General features: G+C 38.1%; 1 protein-coding gene across 1 annotated transcript; it reads left to right on the top strand.

Moving 5' to 3' along the window:
- Positions 1-11,426: 11,426 nt before the first annotated feature.
- Positions 11,427-13,667, top strand: LOTGIDRAFT_163637 (hypothetical protein; the record flags this gene model as incomplete). The annotated part of the gene is made up of 2 exons (XM_009060123.1): positions 11,427-13,050; positions 13,360-13,667. 2 exons carry the CDS (start codon positions 11,427-11,429, stop codon positions 13,665-13,667), a joined length of 1,932 nt encoding a protein of 643 aa, XP_009058371.1.
- Between the last annotated feature and the right edge of the window lie 2,375 nt (positions 13,668-16,042).

Below are 16,042 nucleotides of genomic sequence, written 5' to 3' on the forward strand. Positions count from 1 at the left end.
AGGTGGTTGTTGATCCTGCACTCTTTTCCCATTAATTGCATATCGCCCTCTCTCATGTGTGAGGTGAATAGCCCCCCCCCCCCACCCCCCCCTGCATATGCATATCGCCCTTTCTCATTCGGTGGGTGTGATTAACCCTACTCCCTTCTGTATTCTTAGCATATCGTCTTATCTGTTGTGAATAGCCTTCTCCCATCTTGCATTATTTAGCCTTTTCTCATGTAGGGTGTGTGAGTAACCCCATTCCTTTGTAACTCATTACACATCGCCCTCTCATGCGGTGGGTGTGATTAACCCTCATTTATTACGTGTCACCCTTTCGCATGTGGTGGGTGTGATTGGCCCCCCTGCTCTTTCCTTATGATTGCATATGGCCCTTTCTCATGTTGGAGGTGAATACGCCTCCTGTCCTCTTTTTTCGTGTGGTGAGTGAATAGATTCCCCTTTCAATTAACTAAGCCGTATTTAATGAAGGAGAGGGCAGTTGGGTATTAATATTCCTTTATAGCCAAGTTTGTTAAACACTGTTAATTACTTTTGCAGATTCAACTGTTAACAATAGTTTTCTTAAGTTAACACTGTGAAGAAAGGAAGCAATAGGCCAGATTTACTTGGTGAGTTTGTGTTATATTGTCGTCACCCATGTCGAGCCCTCCTGTGGTCTCCTAAGCATATCACCCTTTCTCATGGGTGTGATTAACCCTACTCCCATCTGTATTCTTAGCATATGGTCTTTTCTGTTGTGAATAGCCTTCTCCCATCTTGCATTATTTAGCCTTGTCTCGTGTGGGGTGTGTGGATAACTCTCTTCCTTTGTAACTCATTGCACATCGCCCTCTCATGCGTGGGTGTGATAAACCCTTCACATTTATTACATGTCACCCTTTCGCATGTGGTGGGTGTGATTGGCCCTCCTCCTCTTTCCTCATGATTGCATATTATGGCCCTTTCTCATGTGGGAGGGGAATAGCCCCTGACCTCTCCCCCATTCATTGCATCATCTTTTCCCATGCGGGGGGTCTGAATAGCCCTCATGTCCTCTCCTCGGTGCATATGGGCTTTTCTTATTGGGGGTGGGGGGTGAATAGCCCATCCCTTTTTTCATGCGGTGGGTGTGATTAGCCCTACTCCCTTTTTTCTTTGCATATTGTCTTATCTCATTGTTATGAATAGCCCTCTCCCATCTTGCATTATCTCGCCTTTTCTCTTGTGGACTGTGTGAATAACTCCCTGCCCTTCTCACAATTGCGCATCACCTTCTCACGTGGCGAGTTTAATTGACCTCCTCATTTATTACATGTCGCCCCCTCTCATGTGGTGGGTGTGATTAATCCTCCTGTGGTCTCCTATGCGTATCACCCTTTCTCATGGGTGTGATTAACCCTACTCCCTTCTGTATTCTAAACATATCGTCTAATCTGTTGTGAATAGCCTTTCCATCTTTCATTATTTAGCCTTGTCTCGTGCGGGATGTGTGAATAACCCCCTTCCTTTGTAACTCATTACACACCGCCCTTTCATGCGGTGGGTGTGATAAACCCTTCGCATTTGTTACATGTCAACTTTTCGCATGTGGTGGGTGTGATTGGCCCTCCTGCTCTTTCTTCATGATTGCATACGGCCCTTTCTCATGTAGGAGGTGAATAGCCCACCTGTGGTCTCCTATGCATATCGCCCTTTTTCATGCGGTGGGTGTGATTAGCCCTACCCCTTTATTCTTTGCAATCGTCTTATCTTATTATTGTGAATAGCAATCTCCCATCTTGCATTATCTCGCTTCTCACTTCTCACTAATTGTGCATCACCTTCTCATGTGGTGGGTGTGATTAACCCTCTTGCCCAGACACATTTTGTCTATAGCAGTAGATTTCCCCTTCAATTTAATGAGCCGTATTGGTATAGGGCAGTTGGTATTAATGTTCCTTTATAGCCAAGTTTGTTTAACACTGTTAATTACTTTTGCAGATTCAACTGTTACCAATAGTTTTCTAAAGTTAACATTGTGAAGAAAGGAAGCAATTGACCAGATTTGCTTGGTGAGTTTGTGTTATATTGTCGTCACCCATGACCGTCCGTCGGTCCGTCCGTCCGTCCACAATTGCTCGTAAACACTCTACAAGGCACAATTCTGAACTGATTTCGACGAAACTTGGTGTGGTTGTTTGTAGTCATCCAAGGATGAAACCTATTGAAAATCAGAAAAATCGGAAATATTTAGTATGAGTCATTGCCCTTGTTCTTGAAATGCTCGTAAACTCTCTAGAAGGCGCAATCTTTCACGGTTTTTGACGAAACTTGGTGTGGAGTGTTTTTAATCACCCAAGGATGAACCCTAAAATCGAAAAATAATTAGTATCAGTTATTGCCCTTGTTTTTGAAAACGCGTTCAATTTTTAGCTTCTAAATACTCTAGAAGGATCAATTATTGACAGATTTTGACATGACCTGGTTTGAGAGTTTTCTGTCAACCAAGGATGACCCTATCGAAAATCAGAAAAATCGAAAAATATTTAGTATGAGTTATTGCCCTTAAAAACGCGTTAAAGTTTTAGCCTGTAAACACTCTAGAAGGCCCAACTCTTCACAAAAGTTCAAAAGAAGTTTATGATGACTGAAGGTTGAATATTTCATATTGGTGATTGTTACTGTACTGCCAAATATTTTTATTTAAAATCAAAGCTGCCAGTGGGCGTATATTACCTTACGAGATGACTATGAGGCATGGTAATAAACACCATCAATTAAAATAAGCAGTGTGTTGACCCAGAGCACCCCCTCCTGAGTACTTCATCTCCTAAAGAGATGCACCCTAGATATCCACCCCTTTATCCTTTACCTAAGGCAGTGAGATTAGACTATCAATGGCCCCCACCCCAAGTTAGCATCTATATAAATAGTGAGTTCGAATTTTCAATACGAAGGGTTTAGGGTTGGAGCCCACAGCCTTTCCTGATTGGCATGCACAGCTTAGATAAAAATCCCCAAGTTCTAGATATTTTATTCCCGAGACAAACTAGGGGGAGACAACTGAATTTAATTAAAGAATTGAGTGCACCAACTAATCTAATCTTGTTTTCATTTCAAAGTAGGCCCATTCAAATGTAAATTATAAATTTCAGTTGATGTATAAAATAATGATTTGAATTAATTGATTTATTTCCCCCTCTCCCCATCAATAATGAACTATCTATCCTGATCAATCAGAACTGTTTTGATCAAATAATGCCCCTAAAACACTATGCTTTATTTTAAGGTACAACGAACTTAAAATGGCAAACATGTAAACAACTAGGACAAATGCGGAGAACCAAACCAAACCAATCTTTGACAATTGTGAGTTACATAATAGGGCACTAACCTTCTTTTTTTTTATTGTGCATCACTACATTCAGCAGGACCCTCCTCACTCCCCTACACTACAGCCTAAAGGGATACAACGTAGTAAGACGGCAATTGACTACTAGAATCTGTGTAGATGACTCTATCTGTGCTGAATGTTTTGTGAAAGTATCCCTTTACACATGCATTACATAAATATACTACATTAAACCACATATATCGACATTTGTTTTACGATTGTGATAATTGCAGTCGAAAAACAAGTTCGATTAAGTCGTTCGAATCTCACGTGATGTATTTTTTTGAATTTGACAGGGGCTGGGTGTAAGTATTTTCCAAAATATGCAAAAATTTGCCGCCAATCTGAAGTTTCACTCTGTTTGGCGACTGAAATTGCTAAAGTGTTGTTATTTGCTCCTATTTGTTCTTTAAAGGAAGCATGATAGGCTGTCCCCTTTCCCAAATGCTTCCGAGAACACGTTCGCCATCTGTCAAACCCATCTTTATATTTTTATATGTTCTCTTTTGAGAAAGTGATTATGAAAATATAAATCTACTTCCTTTTGCAGTCTGTTTTGTGTTTTTCACAAATACTAAAGGGTCCCTTCCATCAAGTCGTTTCGAAACTCGGGTGAAATCGATCCCTTACTTTATCCAAAATAATGCATTAGCTTCTTTGAAATTTTCCAAATTCAACTAAATAAAGCCATACAATTAGAGATATTTTTCTAAAAACTTCAAATTAGTAGGTTTGCTCAGGCAAAGATATAACCTGCAGATTTCCAGTGGGACATTCTGCAGACCCATCCTGCCTCTATATGCTGCTGTGGGCTGGTTGTTTGTTGGCATATTTGCCAAAAGACTGATAACGTATCGGCGGGTTTTAAACTACGACCATTCTTGTATCCTTTGGTCTTTTAATGAAAATAGAACCTCTTGGCACCATAGTTGTACATTGATTAGTTAAGGCAAGTTAGGTGTTAGGAACTAGGTGTAAGGATAGGTATGATATCATATAATGTGGTCGCTTTAGTAGAACTTGTGATGCCACGAGGTTTATTTTTGGATTTATTGACCATAGGGACAAGATACACAGATGAAGAGGAAATCAACGAGTTTTTTTCAGGTAACCAGGGGCTTTTAGTATCAGACTCTGCTTACCCAGTTTCGATTGTCGTTCGGCTAGGCTCTTTCAAACCCCGAAATAATCTAACACTGTTAGGCAGGGCCACGCGTGCACCCTCTTTTCCTTTTGGCTATTTCGTGATTTGCTGAAAGTCGGCCCTCCCTCGATTGAAATTGGGTATAAAGCATTAAAGAGTGATCCTCAGGGCTCCCGTTGTTTTTCTTCCTTCCATACAGCAGGTCCTATGCCCCGTCTGTTCTGGAATCCGTCCGTCCAGGCGTATGTTATTGCACTGCCGGTCGTTTAGACCAAGTCTGTCAGTCAAGAATATTCCTTAAGTTGAGCCGATTTTTTTTTATAGAAACTTGGTATGATTTGAAAGTTTGAAAATGTACACATCACGTTGGTACTCTATATTCAGGATATCTCTATTGTTCCGGTGGTAAGGGCTGGACATTTTATGTTCCGACGGCTCGCTAAGTCCACCTAGGGTATAATTTGAAAAAAGTGGTTCGATTTTTTTATAATTTTTGAATGGTGAAAATATATTTTGGTACGAAGAAGAGGGTAGGCAAGGAGAAATCCCACAGGGAGGCCATCGTCCCTGCCCTGCCGAAATGGAATCCGTCCGTCCGGGCGTATCTTATTGTACTGCCGGTCGTTTAGACCAAGTCTGTCAGTCAAGAATATTCCTTAAGTTGATCCAATTTTTTTTTTTAGTAACTTGGTATGATTTGAAAGTTTGAAAATGTACACATCACGTTGGTACTCTATATTCAGGATATCTCTATTGTTCCGGTGGTAAGGGCTGGACATTTTATGTTCCGACGGCCCGCTAAGTCCACCAAGGGTATAATTTGAAAAAAGTGGTTCGATTTTTTTATAATTTTTGAATGGTGAAAGTATACTTTGGTACGAAGAAGAAAGGAAGTTGAGGGTAGGCAAGGAGAAATCCCACAGGGAGGCCATCGTCCCTGCCCTGCCGAGATGGAATCCGTCCGTCCGGGCGTATCTTATTGCACTGCCGGTCGTTTAGACCAAGTCTGTTAGTCAAGAATATTCCTTAAGTTGATCCGATTTTTTTTTGATAGAAACTTGGTATGATTTGAAAGTTTGAAAATGTACACATCACGTTGGTACTCTATATTCAGGATATCTCTATTGTTCCGGTGGTAAGGGCTGGACATTTTATGTTCCAACGGCCCGCTAAGTCCACCTAGGGTATAATTTGAAAAAAGTGGTTCGATTTTTTTATAATTTTTGAATGGTGAAAATATATTTTGGTACGAAGAAGAGGGTAGGCAAGGAGAAATCCCACAGGGAGGCCATCGTCCCTGCCCTGCCGAAATGGAATCCGTCCGTCCGGGCGTATCTTATTGTACTGCCGGTCGTTTAGACCAAGTCTGTCAGTCAAGAATATTCCTTAAGTTGATCCAATTTTTTTTTTTAGTAACTTGGTATGATTTGAAAGTTTGAAAATGTACACATCACGTTGGTACTCTATATTCAGGATATCTCTATTGTTCCGGTGGTAAGGGCTGGACATTTTATGTTCCGACGGCCCGCTAAGTCCACCAAGGGTATAATTTGAAAAAAGTGGTTCGATTTTTTTATAATTTTTGAATGGTGAAAGTATACTTTGGTACGAAGAAGAAAGGAACTTGAGGGTAGGCAAGGAGAAATCCCACAGGGAGGCCATCGTCCCTGCCCTGCCGAGATGGAATCCGTCCGTCCGGGCGTATCTTATTGCACTGCCGGTCGTTTAGACCAAGTCTGTCAGTCAAGAATGTACATCAAGTTGATCCCAATTTTTATAGATACTTAATATGATTTGCAAAACGTGATTGAAAGTTTTAAAATGACAATATCACGTTAGTACTCTATATTCAGGTTATCTCTATTGTTCTGGATATTTTATGTTCCGACAGCCCGTTAATTCCACCTAGGCTATGATTTGAACAAAGTGATACGATTTTCAAAATTGATGGTTACATGATTTTACTAACCGCTGTTGGTTTTATGATTTTACAAATCCGCGATTGGTTTTATGAATAACAACAACGCTTTTGGTTGGTTACAAAAACTTTGTATGGTTACATGATTTTATAAAACCGTAGTATAGTTACATTTTTGTAATCAAACTGCTGTATGGTTATATCATATTTTTAAAAACCGTTGTATGGTTACATTGTTTTTCAAAGCTCTTTTATTTTTATATGATTTTACAAAACCACTGTCTGGTTATATGATTTTACAAAACCGCTGTATGGTGATATGTATTTACAAAACCGATGTTTACAAAGCCGCTGTATGGTTATATGATTTTACAAAACCGATGTTAAAAAGCCGCTGTATGGTTATATAATTTTACAAAACCGATGTTTACAAAGCCGCTGTATAGTTATATAATTTTACAAAACCGATGTTTACAAAGCCGCTGTATGGTTATATGATTTTACAAAACCGATGTTTACAAAACCGCTGTATGGTGTATGTTTTAACAAAACCGATGTTTACAAAGCCGCTGTATGGTTATATGATTTTACAAAACCGCTATTTGGTTATATTTTAAAATGGTTGAAAATAATGAGGTTTTTATAAACTAGTTTATGATTTTCAGAAATGTTTCAATCTGTAAGTTCCAGTTCTAAAAATTTCAGTTTATTCTTCTAGTTCCGGTTGTTTATACAAGCACCAGTTTATTCTTCAAGCTAAATCTGCAAGTTCCAGGTCATTCTAAAAGTTCCCTCCGCACGTTCAAGTTCATTATCCACGTTTTGGTTCATCCTTCACTTTCCAGTTAATCCATCAAGTTCTAACTCATTCTCCAAGTTCTAGTTCATTTTACAAGATCCAGTTCACCCACCACGCTCCAGTTCATTCTACAAGTTCCAGTTTATTCTAAAAGCTCATTCCCCACGTTCAAGTTCGTTCTGCACGTTCCAGTTCAATCTTCAAGTTCAGTCCACCCTACACTTTCCAGTTCATCCATCACGTTCCAGTTCATCCATCACGCATCCAGTTCAATCTAGACGTCCCAGTTCATTCTACAAGTTCCAGTATATTCTACACATTCTTGTCCTTCCACACATTTCAGTTCATTCTTTTCTTTTTTATAGTTCCAGTTCATTTTTCTAGTACCAGTTTTAATCCTTCAAGTTCCATTTTCATTCTTCGAGTTCCAGTTCATTCCCACGTTCTAGTTTTCATACTTCAAGTCCATTTTTTATCCTTCATTTTCACGTTTTCACCCTTCGCGTTCAAGTTTTCACCTTTCACGTTCCAGGTGTCATCCTGTATGTTCCAGTTTTCATCCCTCACGTTCCAGTTTTCACCCCTCACGTTCCACTTTTCATCTTTACAGTTTCAGTTCATTCTTCTAGTTCAAGTTTTCACTTGACTTGAAAAGACTTTAAGCAGACAGCGTTAATTCTCGTAACTCTATCATTGTTTATGTTTTATGTATTAATGTTTATATGTCTTTTGTATGTATTATATGTATGAATGACTGTCTTTATATGTTTTTTTATGTTTATGAATCGTTGTCTTTACAGTCTTGTGTATGAATAGCTGTCTCTTTATGTCCTTTGTATTAATTCTGTGTTTATATATCTTTTGTATGAATGACTGTCTTTGTATGTCTAATGTTTGAATGGTTGTCTTTATGTCTTGAGTATGAATTGTTTTAATATATCTTGTGTATGAATTGATGTCTTTATATGTCTTGTGAATGAATTGCTGTCTTTATATGTCTTTTGTATGAATGACTGTATTTATATGTCTTTTATATGAATGACTGTCTTTATATTTCTTGTGTATGAATGACTGTCTTTATATGCCTTGTGTATGTATTGCTGTCTTTATATATACTTTAATATATTAGTTCTGTAGTTATATGTATGTCTTTTGCATGAGTGGCTGTATTTATATGTTTTGTGTATAAATTGCTGTCGTTATATATGTTACTATGTCACTAATCATATTTTCTTTTAACTAATCAGTTTTTATTTCTTTCAGGACATATATTGTAATATTTGTTTCTGAAATTGATGGTCTATTTTCCAAAAAACGATGATATAATTTCGTTCTAATTTTTTGACATTAATTTACATACATTCATTCCAGTAGGGTCTTTGCTCTTTTCCCCCCTTGCAACTACCAAAGAAGGTGATCCTGCAAAGAATAGATGGTAGAGCAAAGATTATTTATGGCATGTTGATTATATAGTGGTCACTCATATCTACCAGTCCAGTAAGTGTATATCTGTTGTTCAACCATGAGACATATATTGTTTAAATGCCAAATAAATATATGTTCACTCATATCGTATTTTTGTGCTTTTGTAGATTATGGTAGAAGATGGTAAAGATTAATTAGATTTGGAGAAGATTGGAGTTCCAAGTCACCATGTCTGTTGGTGGTCACTTATGTCTGTCAGATGAATGGGTAGGTGGTCCCTCATGTCTGTCAGTCCAGTGGGTATATATTGTCTTTACTGCCAAGTCTGTTGGTGGTCACTCATGTCCGTCAGTCACGTGGGTGTATATTGCATTAACTGCCAAGTCTGTTGGTGGTCACTCATGTCCATCAGTCCAGTAAGTGCATATTTTTTTTAACTGCCAAGTAGGATGGTGGTCACTTATGTCCATCAGTCCAGTGAGCGTATATTATTTGAATTGCCAAGTCTGTTGGTGGTCACTCATGTCTGTCAGTTCAGCGGACTAATGTCCGCCAGGCCATCGGTTGTATATTGTTTGAACCTCCTAGTCTGTAGGTGGTCGCTCATGTCTGTCAGTCCCTTAAGCGCATTTTATTTGAACGACCAAGTCTGTTGATCACTCATGTCCGTCAGTCCTGTGGGTGTATTATTTGAACTGCCAATATGTTGGTGGTCACTTATGTCCATCAGTCCAGTGAGTGTATATTATTTGAACTGCCAAGTCTATTGTCTGTCAATTCAGTGGACTCGTGTCGGCCAGGCCCCCGGGTGTATTATTTTTGAACTGCCAAGTATGTTGGTGGTCACTCATGTCCATCAGTCCAGTTGGTACATTGTTCGAACTGCCTAGTCTGGTGGTGGTCACTCACGTCCCTCGGTCCAGTGGGTGTATGTTGTCTTTACTGCAAAGTCTATTGATTGTCCCTCGTGTCTGCCAGCCCAGAGGGTGTATATTGTTTGAATTGCCAAATCTGTTGGTGGTCACGTGTGTCGTCAGTCCAATGGGTGTATATTGCTTGAACTGCCGAGCCTGTTGGTGGTCACTTGTGTCTGCCAACTATTATATTGTTGTATTATTGTCTTTGTAACTTTGTCACTAATCATATTTTCTTTAAACAATTCCATTTTTATGTCTTTCAGGAAATATAATATTGTAATGATATTTGTTTCGGAAATTAATGGTCCAAAAGCGATGATATAATTTCGTTCTAAATTTGTTGACCTCAATTTTAATAAAGATGTTCATTCCAATATGGTCTTTGCTCCTTTTTTTTCTTGCAAATCCAAAAGATGATCAACCACTAAGAAGATCCAGCAGAGAAGAGATGGTGGGGCAAAGACCACTTTGACTATTTTGTGATATGTTAATTTCAATGTTGTGTCCAATTTAGTCATTGTGATTTATGTCTCTATTTTGTCACCACAGAATTTAAGATCAGCTAAAACAATCAGAGACTTAAGTCTTGTTGTCATGGCGTATCAGTTGTTTTTTTTTCACCTAACATTTTGGTATTTAAATCATCACTTGTCCTAAGTAAAAGAAGGTATTTTGCGTGAAACATATTGATTTTTTTGATACTTCGAACGAGTGGAATGTTCGTTTTGCACGAATTGGACGTTTCGTACCGTTTCTACAAAATTTCACGAATAATGGGAAGTACCTTACGCTACAAGTAACCGATGTCTGAGGCCCATACATATCACACTTCACCTAATCAGATTTCACGAACCGTTTCATTTATTCATACTGTGACCCACAAAGAATGTCTTTCAAGGACTATGAGCCATCCCAGTGACCCATAATGTCCAGAAATGAATGGAATAAAATGAATAGAGTTTTTACGTCTTACTATTCTGCACCATATGGGCTAATGAAGACGGGCAATGCCATGCGGGTTATTTTGCCAGGACAGTGTCATTAGCCTGCTCTTGGCCGATTTCTAACTGTCTTTAACGTGCACAGACTGTAGCACACGGGGTCTCTGTTTATTGTCCCATCCGAACGAATGGATGCATGTCAGCCCCTCTTACCCGTAATGTCCAGAAACAGGCTACCAAAATGCCAAAATATACATATAAATATGTAGTATCTACAACTCAGCTTCCTTACTTGATAAACTTGTATCCGAGGTACAAAGTTGTCCAAATCTTTCCTTCGTATGTAAAAAATAAAAAACATTTTTCAATAACTTTGTAACTCTTCGTTCTGAAATGGCAAAATTCGGACTGGGCAGAAAATTTAAATTTTATCAACAAAGTACGTCTTAATTTTAAAGGTTATAAAAGTCACAAAATTGTTTACGTAGTTTGCTGTCATGCTTATAAAAATACCCCAAAAATTAAATCTCATTTACGTAAAATGTATGTTTGAAGTGTACAATTAATTTCCGTGGATGACAGTTCGCGTGTTCATAGATATCCATAGGCATAGCTACAAAACAATAGTTTAAAAAATATCATCACAATTTATATTATGATATCAAACGTCAACCTCCCGTGACAGCTTCATAAAAAATCCACACATCAGTTACAGTCGGTGACGAAATGATCCATGTTTCGTGGTTGTTTTGACAGGTAAATAAGCGCGTCAGAGATGTTAAGAAAGTTCGAGTATGCTTTTTTTGGGAAATTCTGAGTCACACCCGGCTTTCAAGAAAGATATAAATTCTGGAGACAATAACTCAAGTTATCATTTCAACTGAAGATTTCAAGACTAAACGACTTAAATTTGGTTGAAGCAGTATGAAGCTGTTTACTTTTCTATTGTTGGCTACTTTTCAAGCCTTATCGAATGCCGCTTCGATACAACAACCGCTACAAAATATTCAGCAGGTGGCTCATGTAGATCCAAAAGTAAAGGCAGACATTGGTGAAGTCATTCAAGATGTTTTAGGAGATGTAGCAGAAACTTTAGTCGACATTCAAGCCGGAGAGAAAGTGAATCCAGCCGACCTGATCGGTACAGTTCGAGATGGCGAAGCAGATATTGCCGAAATCGTCGCAAAAGCTCTAAGTGCAACCACAGAAGCCCCGACCGACGTTATCGACACAATTCAAGACGCACAAGAAGATGCTGCCGATAACATGGCCGATATGATTGATACTGTCCAAGACGCACGAGGAGATGCTGCCGATATGATTGATACTGTCCAAGACGCACAAGAAGATGCTGTCGATAACATGGCCGATATGATTGATACTATCCAAGACGCACGAGAAGATGCTGCCGATAACATGGCCGATAACATTGATACTGCCCAAGACGCACAAGAACATGCTGTCGATAACATAGCCGATATGATTGATACTGCCCAAGACGCACAAGAAAATGCCGCCGATAACATGGCCGATAACATTGATACTGCCCAAGACGCACAAGAAAATGCTGCCGATAACATGGCCGATATGATTGATACTGTCCAACACGCACGAGGAGATGCTGCCGATATGATTGATACTGTCCAAGACGCACAAGAAGATGCTGTCGATAACATGGCCGATATGATTGATACTATCCAAGACGCACGAGAAGATGCTGCCGATAACATGGCCGATAACATTGATACTGCCCAAGACGCACAAGAACATGCTGTCGATAACATAGCCGATATGATTGATACTGCCCAAGACGCACAAGAAAATGCCGCCGATAACATGGCCGATAACATTGATACTGCCCAAGACGCACAAGAAAATGCCGCCGATAACATGGCTGATATCATTGATACTATCCAAGACGCACAAGAAGATGCTGCCGATACCATGGCCGATAACGTTTATACTATCCAAGACGCACAAGAAAATGCCGCCGATACCATGGCCGATATCATTGATACTATCCAAGACGCACGAGAAGATGCTGCCAATAACATGGCCGATAACATTGATACTATCCAAGACGCACAAGAAGATGCTGCCGATACCATGGCTGATATCATTGATACTATCCAAGACGCACAAGAAAATGCCGCCGATAACATGGCTGGTATCATTGACACTGTCCAAGATAGAATTGGCGATGGCATAGATCCAACAAGAGAGACATACGAAGATGCTGCCGATAACATGGTGGATGAAGAAGATTCCATGGATACAAATCAGGACATAATAGATGACATTCGGGAAACTTTGTCTGAGATTACCGAGACCTCTGATCCATCAGAAAAACCAACAATTGAGGAAATAATTGACAACATTATTAACGTGGAACCAAAAGATCTTGTAGAAGAAATCAGAGAAGAACTGGAAGAAATTGCAGATAAAGATTCCGCTGATGTAGTTGATAAAATAGATATCGAAAGTCTAACTGATGAAGAAGTTAAGGGACTGATAGATGCCGATCAAGAACAATTGGTAGGATTTTTAGGTAAGATAATATACATATTGTTATTTTCTCAAACTCAAGCAAAAAGTCTATAAACAATTTTTAAGGCTGAAATATTGAAGACCAATACTCATCCAAAATATATCAGAGATGACTTGATAGTCAAAGCTTATAGAATTTTACTAGCTGATCTCTTAGCTATACAAATAAATCGTTCCCATTAGGTGTCGGAATATATTCAAATAACCGGACGGACAAACCTAACGCGAATATTACAGTAGGTTGTCTTGACTTTAGTACATCTTATTTCACCAGGTTCGATAAAATCATTGTATTTTTTTTTACTTTTAGACATGCAACTTGGTGCTAATGAATTAAAGAAGAATGCCTCACCAAGAGTCAGAAGAAAGAGATGGGTGCCATTAGCCATTGCTGCAGGACGAATGGCTTTCGCTGGTGGACGTGCTTTATTCAAAAGATTTGCCTCTAAAGGTATTACCCGAAGTAGAGACAGGATCACAAAACATTATTCAAGACCAGGAAATTACTTCTCTGGACTCCGAGAATTTAAGAACTTGAATCCAACCAACGTAAAGAAAATCGGAGGATCTAAATTTAATGGATGGACCGGAACCTCTGGAAAAGTTCAGATTCGATAGAAGATAAGCATATAAAAAGACATTGACAAAATCAAGTTCAAAGAATCCCATTAGTGTACCATTGTGTTTCATTTTTTTTTTTTTTTTTTTTTTTTGATTTATACATTTTTATAAATAAAATTTTACAGTCCTTTGTTTTGTCGTATTATTTGACGACTATCAGGACACTTATCTACTTCATTGATACTGCCAATTTGCCAGGACAGCGACATAATTGTTGATATTCAACAGTCAAATTCTCTCTCTCTCTATCAGAAATGTAATATAGGCGCATGTCCCATATTCCATCCATCAGCAACAGTGGAAAGTTAAAAATAACTTCCATCGATGTTAAAGGGAGACGTGTGCGCCATTTTGGGGGGTTGATTTGGGTCTTTGTAAATAGTCTTCAGAAGTACTAGAAATGTACGAAAATTGCATAATTCCTTCAAAAATATTTTAAGCAAGGATTTCTTTTCCTATTTCTTAGATGCAGTTTCTATATATATGGCGGGATCTCAAGAAAAAACGACTCGTCTTTTTAATTTTAAACGAGGATAATTCTGGACACACAAGGATTTGAAGGTTTCGATGATGGACTGTATAATGTGAACACTATTATAAGTGGTTATACACACCTCGTGGAAGTATTCTCTTTGATGTTGCCCAACGATATTGGACAATTATTACCCCATAGTGATGACGTCCTATCAGATATCACCCTCTGACGAGGAAATAAAACAAACATTGTTTTGACAGTTATTTCTTTATTTTAATATTATATTAATAACGCAGTCAACAACAATTGACTAGAAATAATTCTCTTGTAGGTTTTTATTCCTGAAAATACAAATTACATCTCAAATTATACATGCCGGTAATGGATTTATATTTTGATTCATTTGACATTGCTGCCAATTGTCTCTCGTTTAAACACTTTGTCTTTGTGTCCTTTAAATTATTAAGTATAGTATGACTCAGTAGCGAGCAAAGATACGTGACGAGATGTGCTCTTTGAAATAAATAAATCTACAATCTACTTACCCTCGATAACGCTCCATTATTCAACTTTCGGTGTCATCTTTCGGCATTTTAAACCAACTGTTATTGAAATATCCTCTTTGTAACGTAACAACTGGGATCCATCGGGACATGAAACCAAAAAAAAATCTGACTGTTCTTCATATCGTAAATCTTGTACTCTTTCCCGCTACGTAACGAGAAATGTAATTCATTTAGGTAGATAAGCGTATTAATAGTAGCCTACACGAGGATTATTTGTCCTAGCAACTCATCACAATATTTCATCTTCTTCATTTGATATAGGTTCGGCCTGTTTTGTTTTTTTTTTCGTTTGAACTGGTTCTTTATTTGACTACTCAGCCAACAGTTTAGTTATCCATATAATCCAAATCATTTTGTATTTTGGAATCACCCTTTTTTGCGTTGGTTACTTCGCCATATCGGCCACCGTTTGAATGTTTTTCCTGCCCATTTATTCCGCTTCAGTTTTAGGAACTGATGTCTGGGTAACTTCCATAATGTCTTCATTCTTTGATAACTTTTAAACGTTGATCATTATCGTACACATTTTCTTCTGTATTCGATATATCGGAATAAATGTCTATGTTTTTATCAATATCGGTTTCGAGTATATAATCCAAAAATTCCGCACTTTGGATGGCCGTAATTAATTCCGTCCGAATTAGATGGAAGTAGAGTATTTTCTATTAATTGGCTTGCAATAATTAATTCTCCTTCCGAGTCATTTGTTATAGACGGCATGTTCTTATTGTTTGAACTTTGTCACGTGTTTTTAATCTGCACATGCATAATAGGATTCAGTGAGTAAACAACAACAAATCAACACGGGATGATATGGAAGAGTTCATTGTGGATTATAGGGATGAAGAAATTATCAATAGTTTAAATGTGATGTCGATGTGTATGTAAAATATTACCCTCTTGCCCTCGGTTAAATCGGCCTCTGGTAGAAGTTAATATTTACTACTGAACTTATTCAAGCCAAAAGGTTGTGCGATAGTGACAACATAAAGTTTCCTTGTTTGATATATAATTGTTGGCCATATCATACTTCTCTTCAGAAAAAAATCAAACCCTCTTTTGTCGGATTATCATAATCTTCAAAATTGTTCGAATTATCTTGATCTTCAAAATTGTTCTAGCTATTGTTAAAAGATTGATACAAACGAATAACCTCATCACATGCAATCGATTGTAAAACCTCTCGTCTTGGGCTTTTGCTTTCATGGGATTTAATAAAAAAAAGGATGGTGAAAATTCAGAAACATCAAGTCATTTTCTTGGGACTTTTCACATGCCATTGCCTAATAATTTTCTATACACAAATGATTAATATAACAAATGTACAGTAT

This window comes from Lottia gigantea, assembly GCF_000327385.1.
Source record: "Lottia gigantea unplaced genomic scaffold LOTGIsca_40, whole genome shotgun sequence".
Lineage (NCBI taxonomy): Eukaryota > Metazoa > Mollusca > Gastropoda > Lottiidae > Lottia > Lottia gigantea.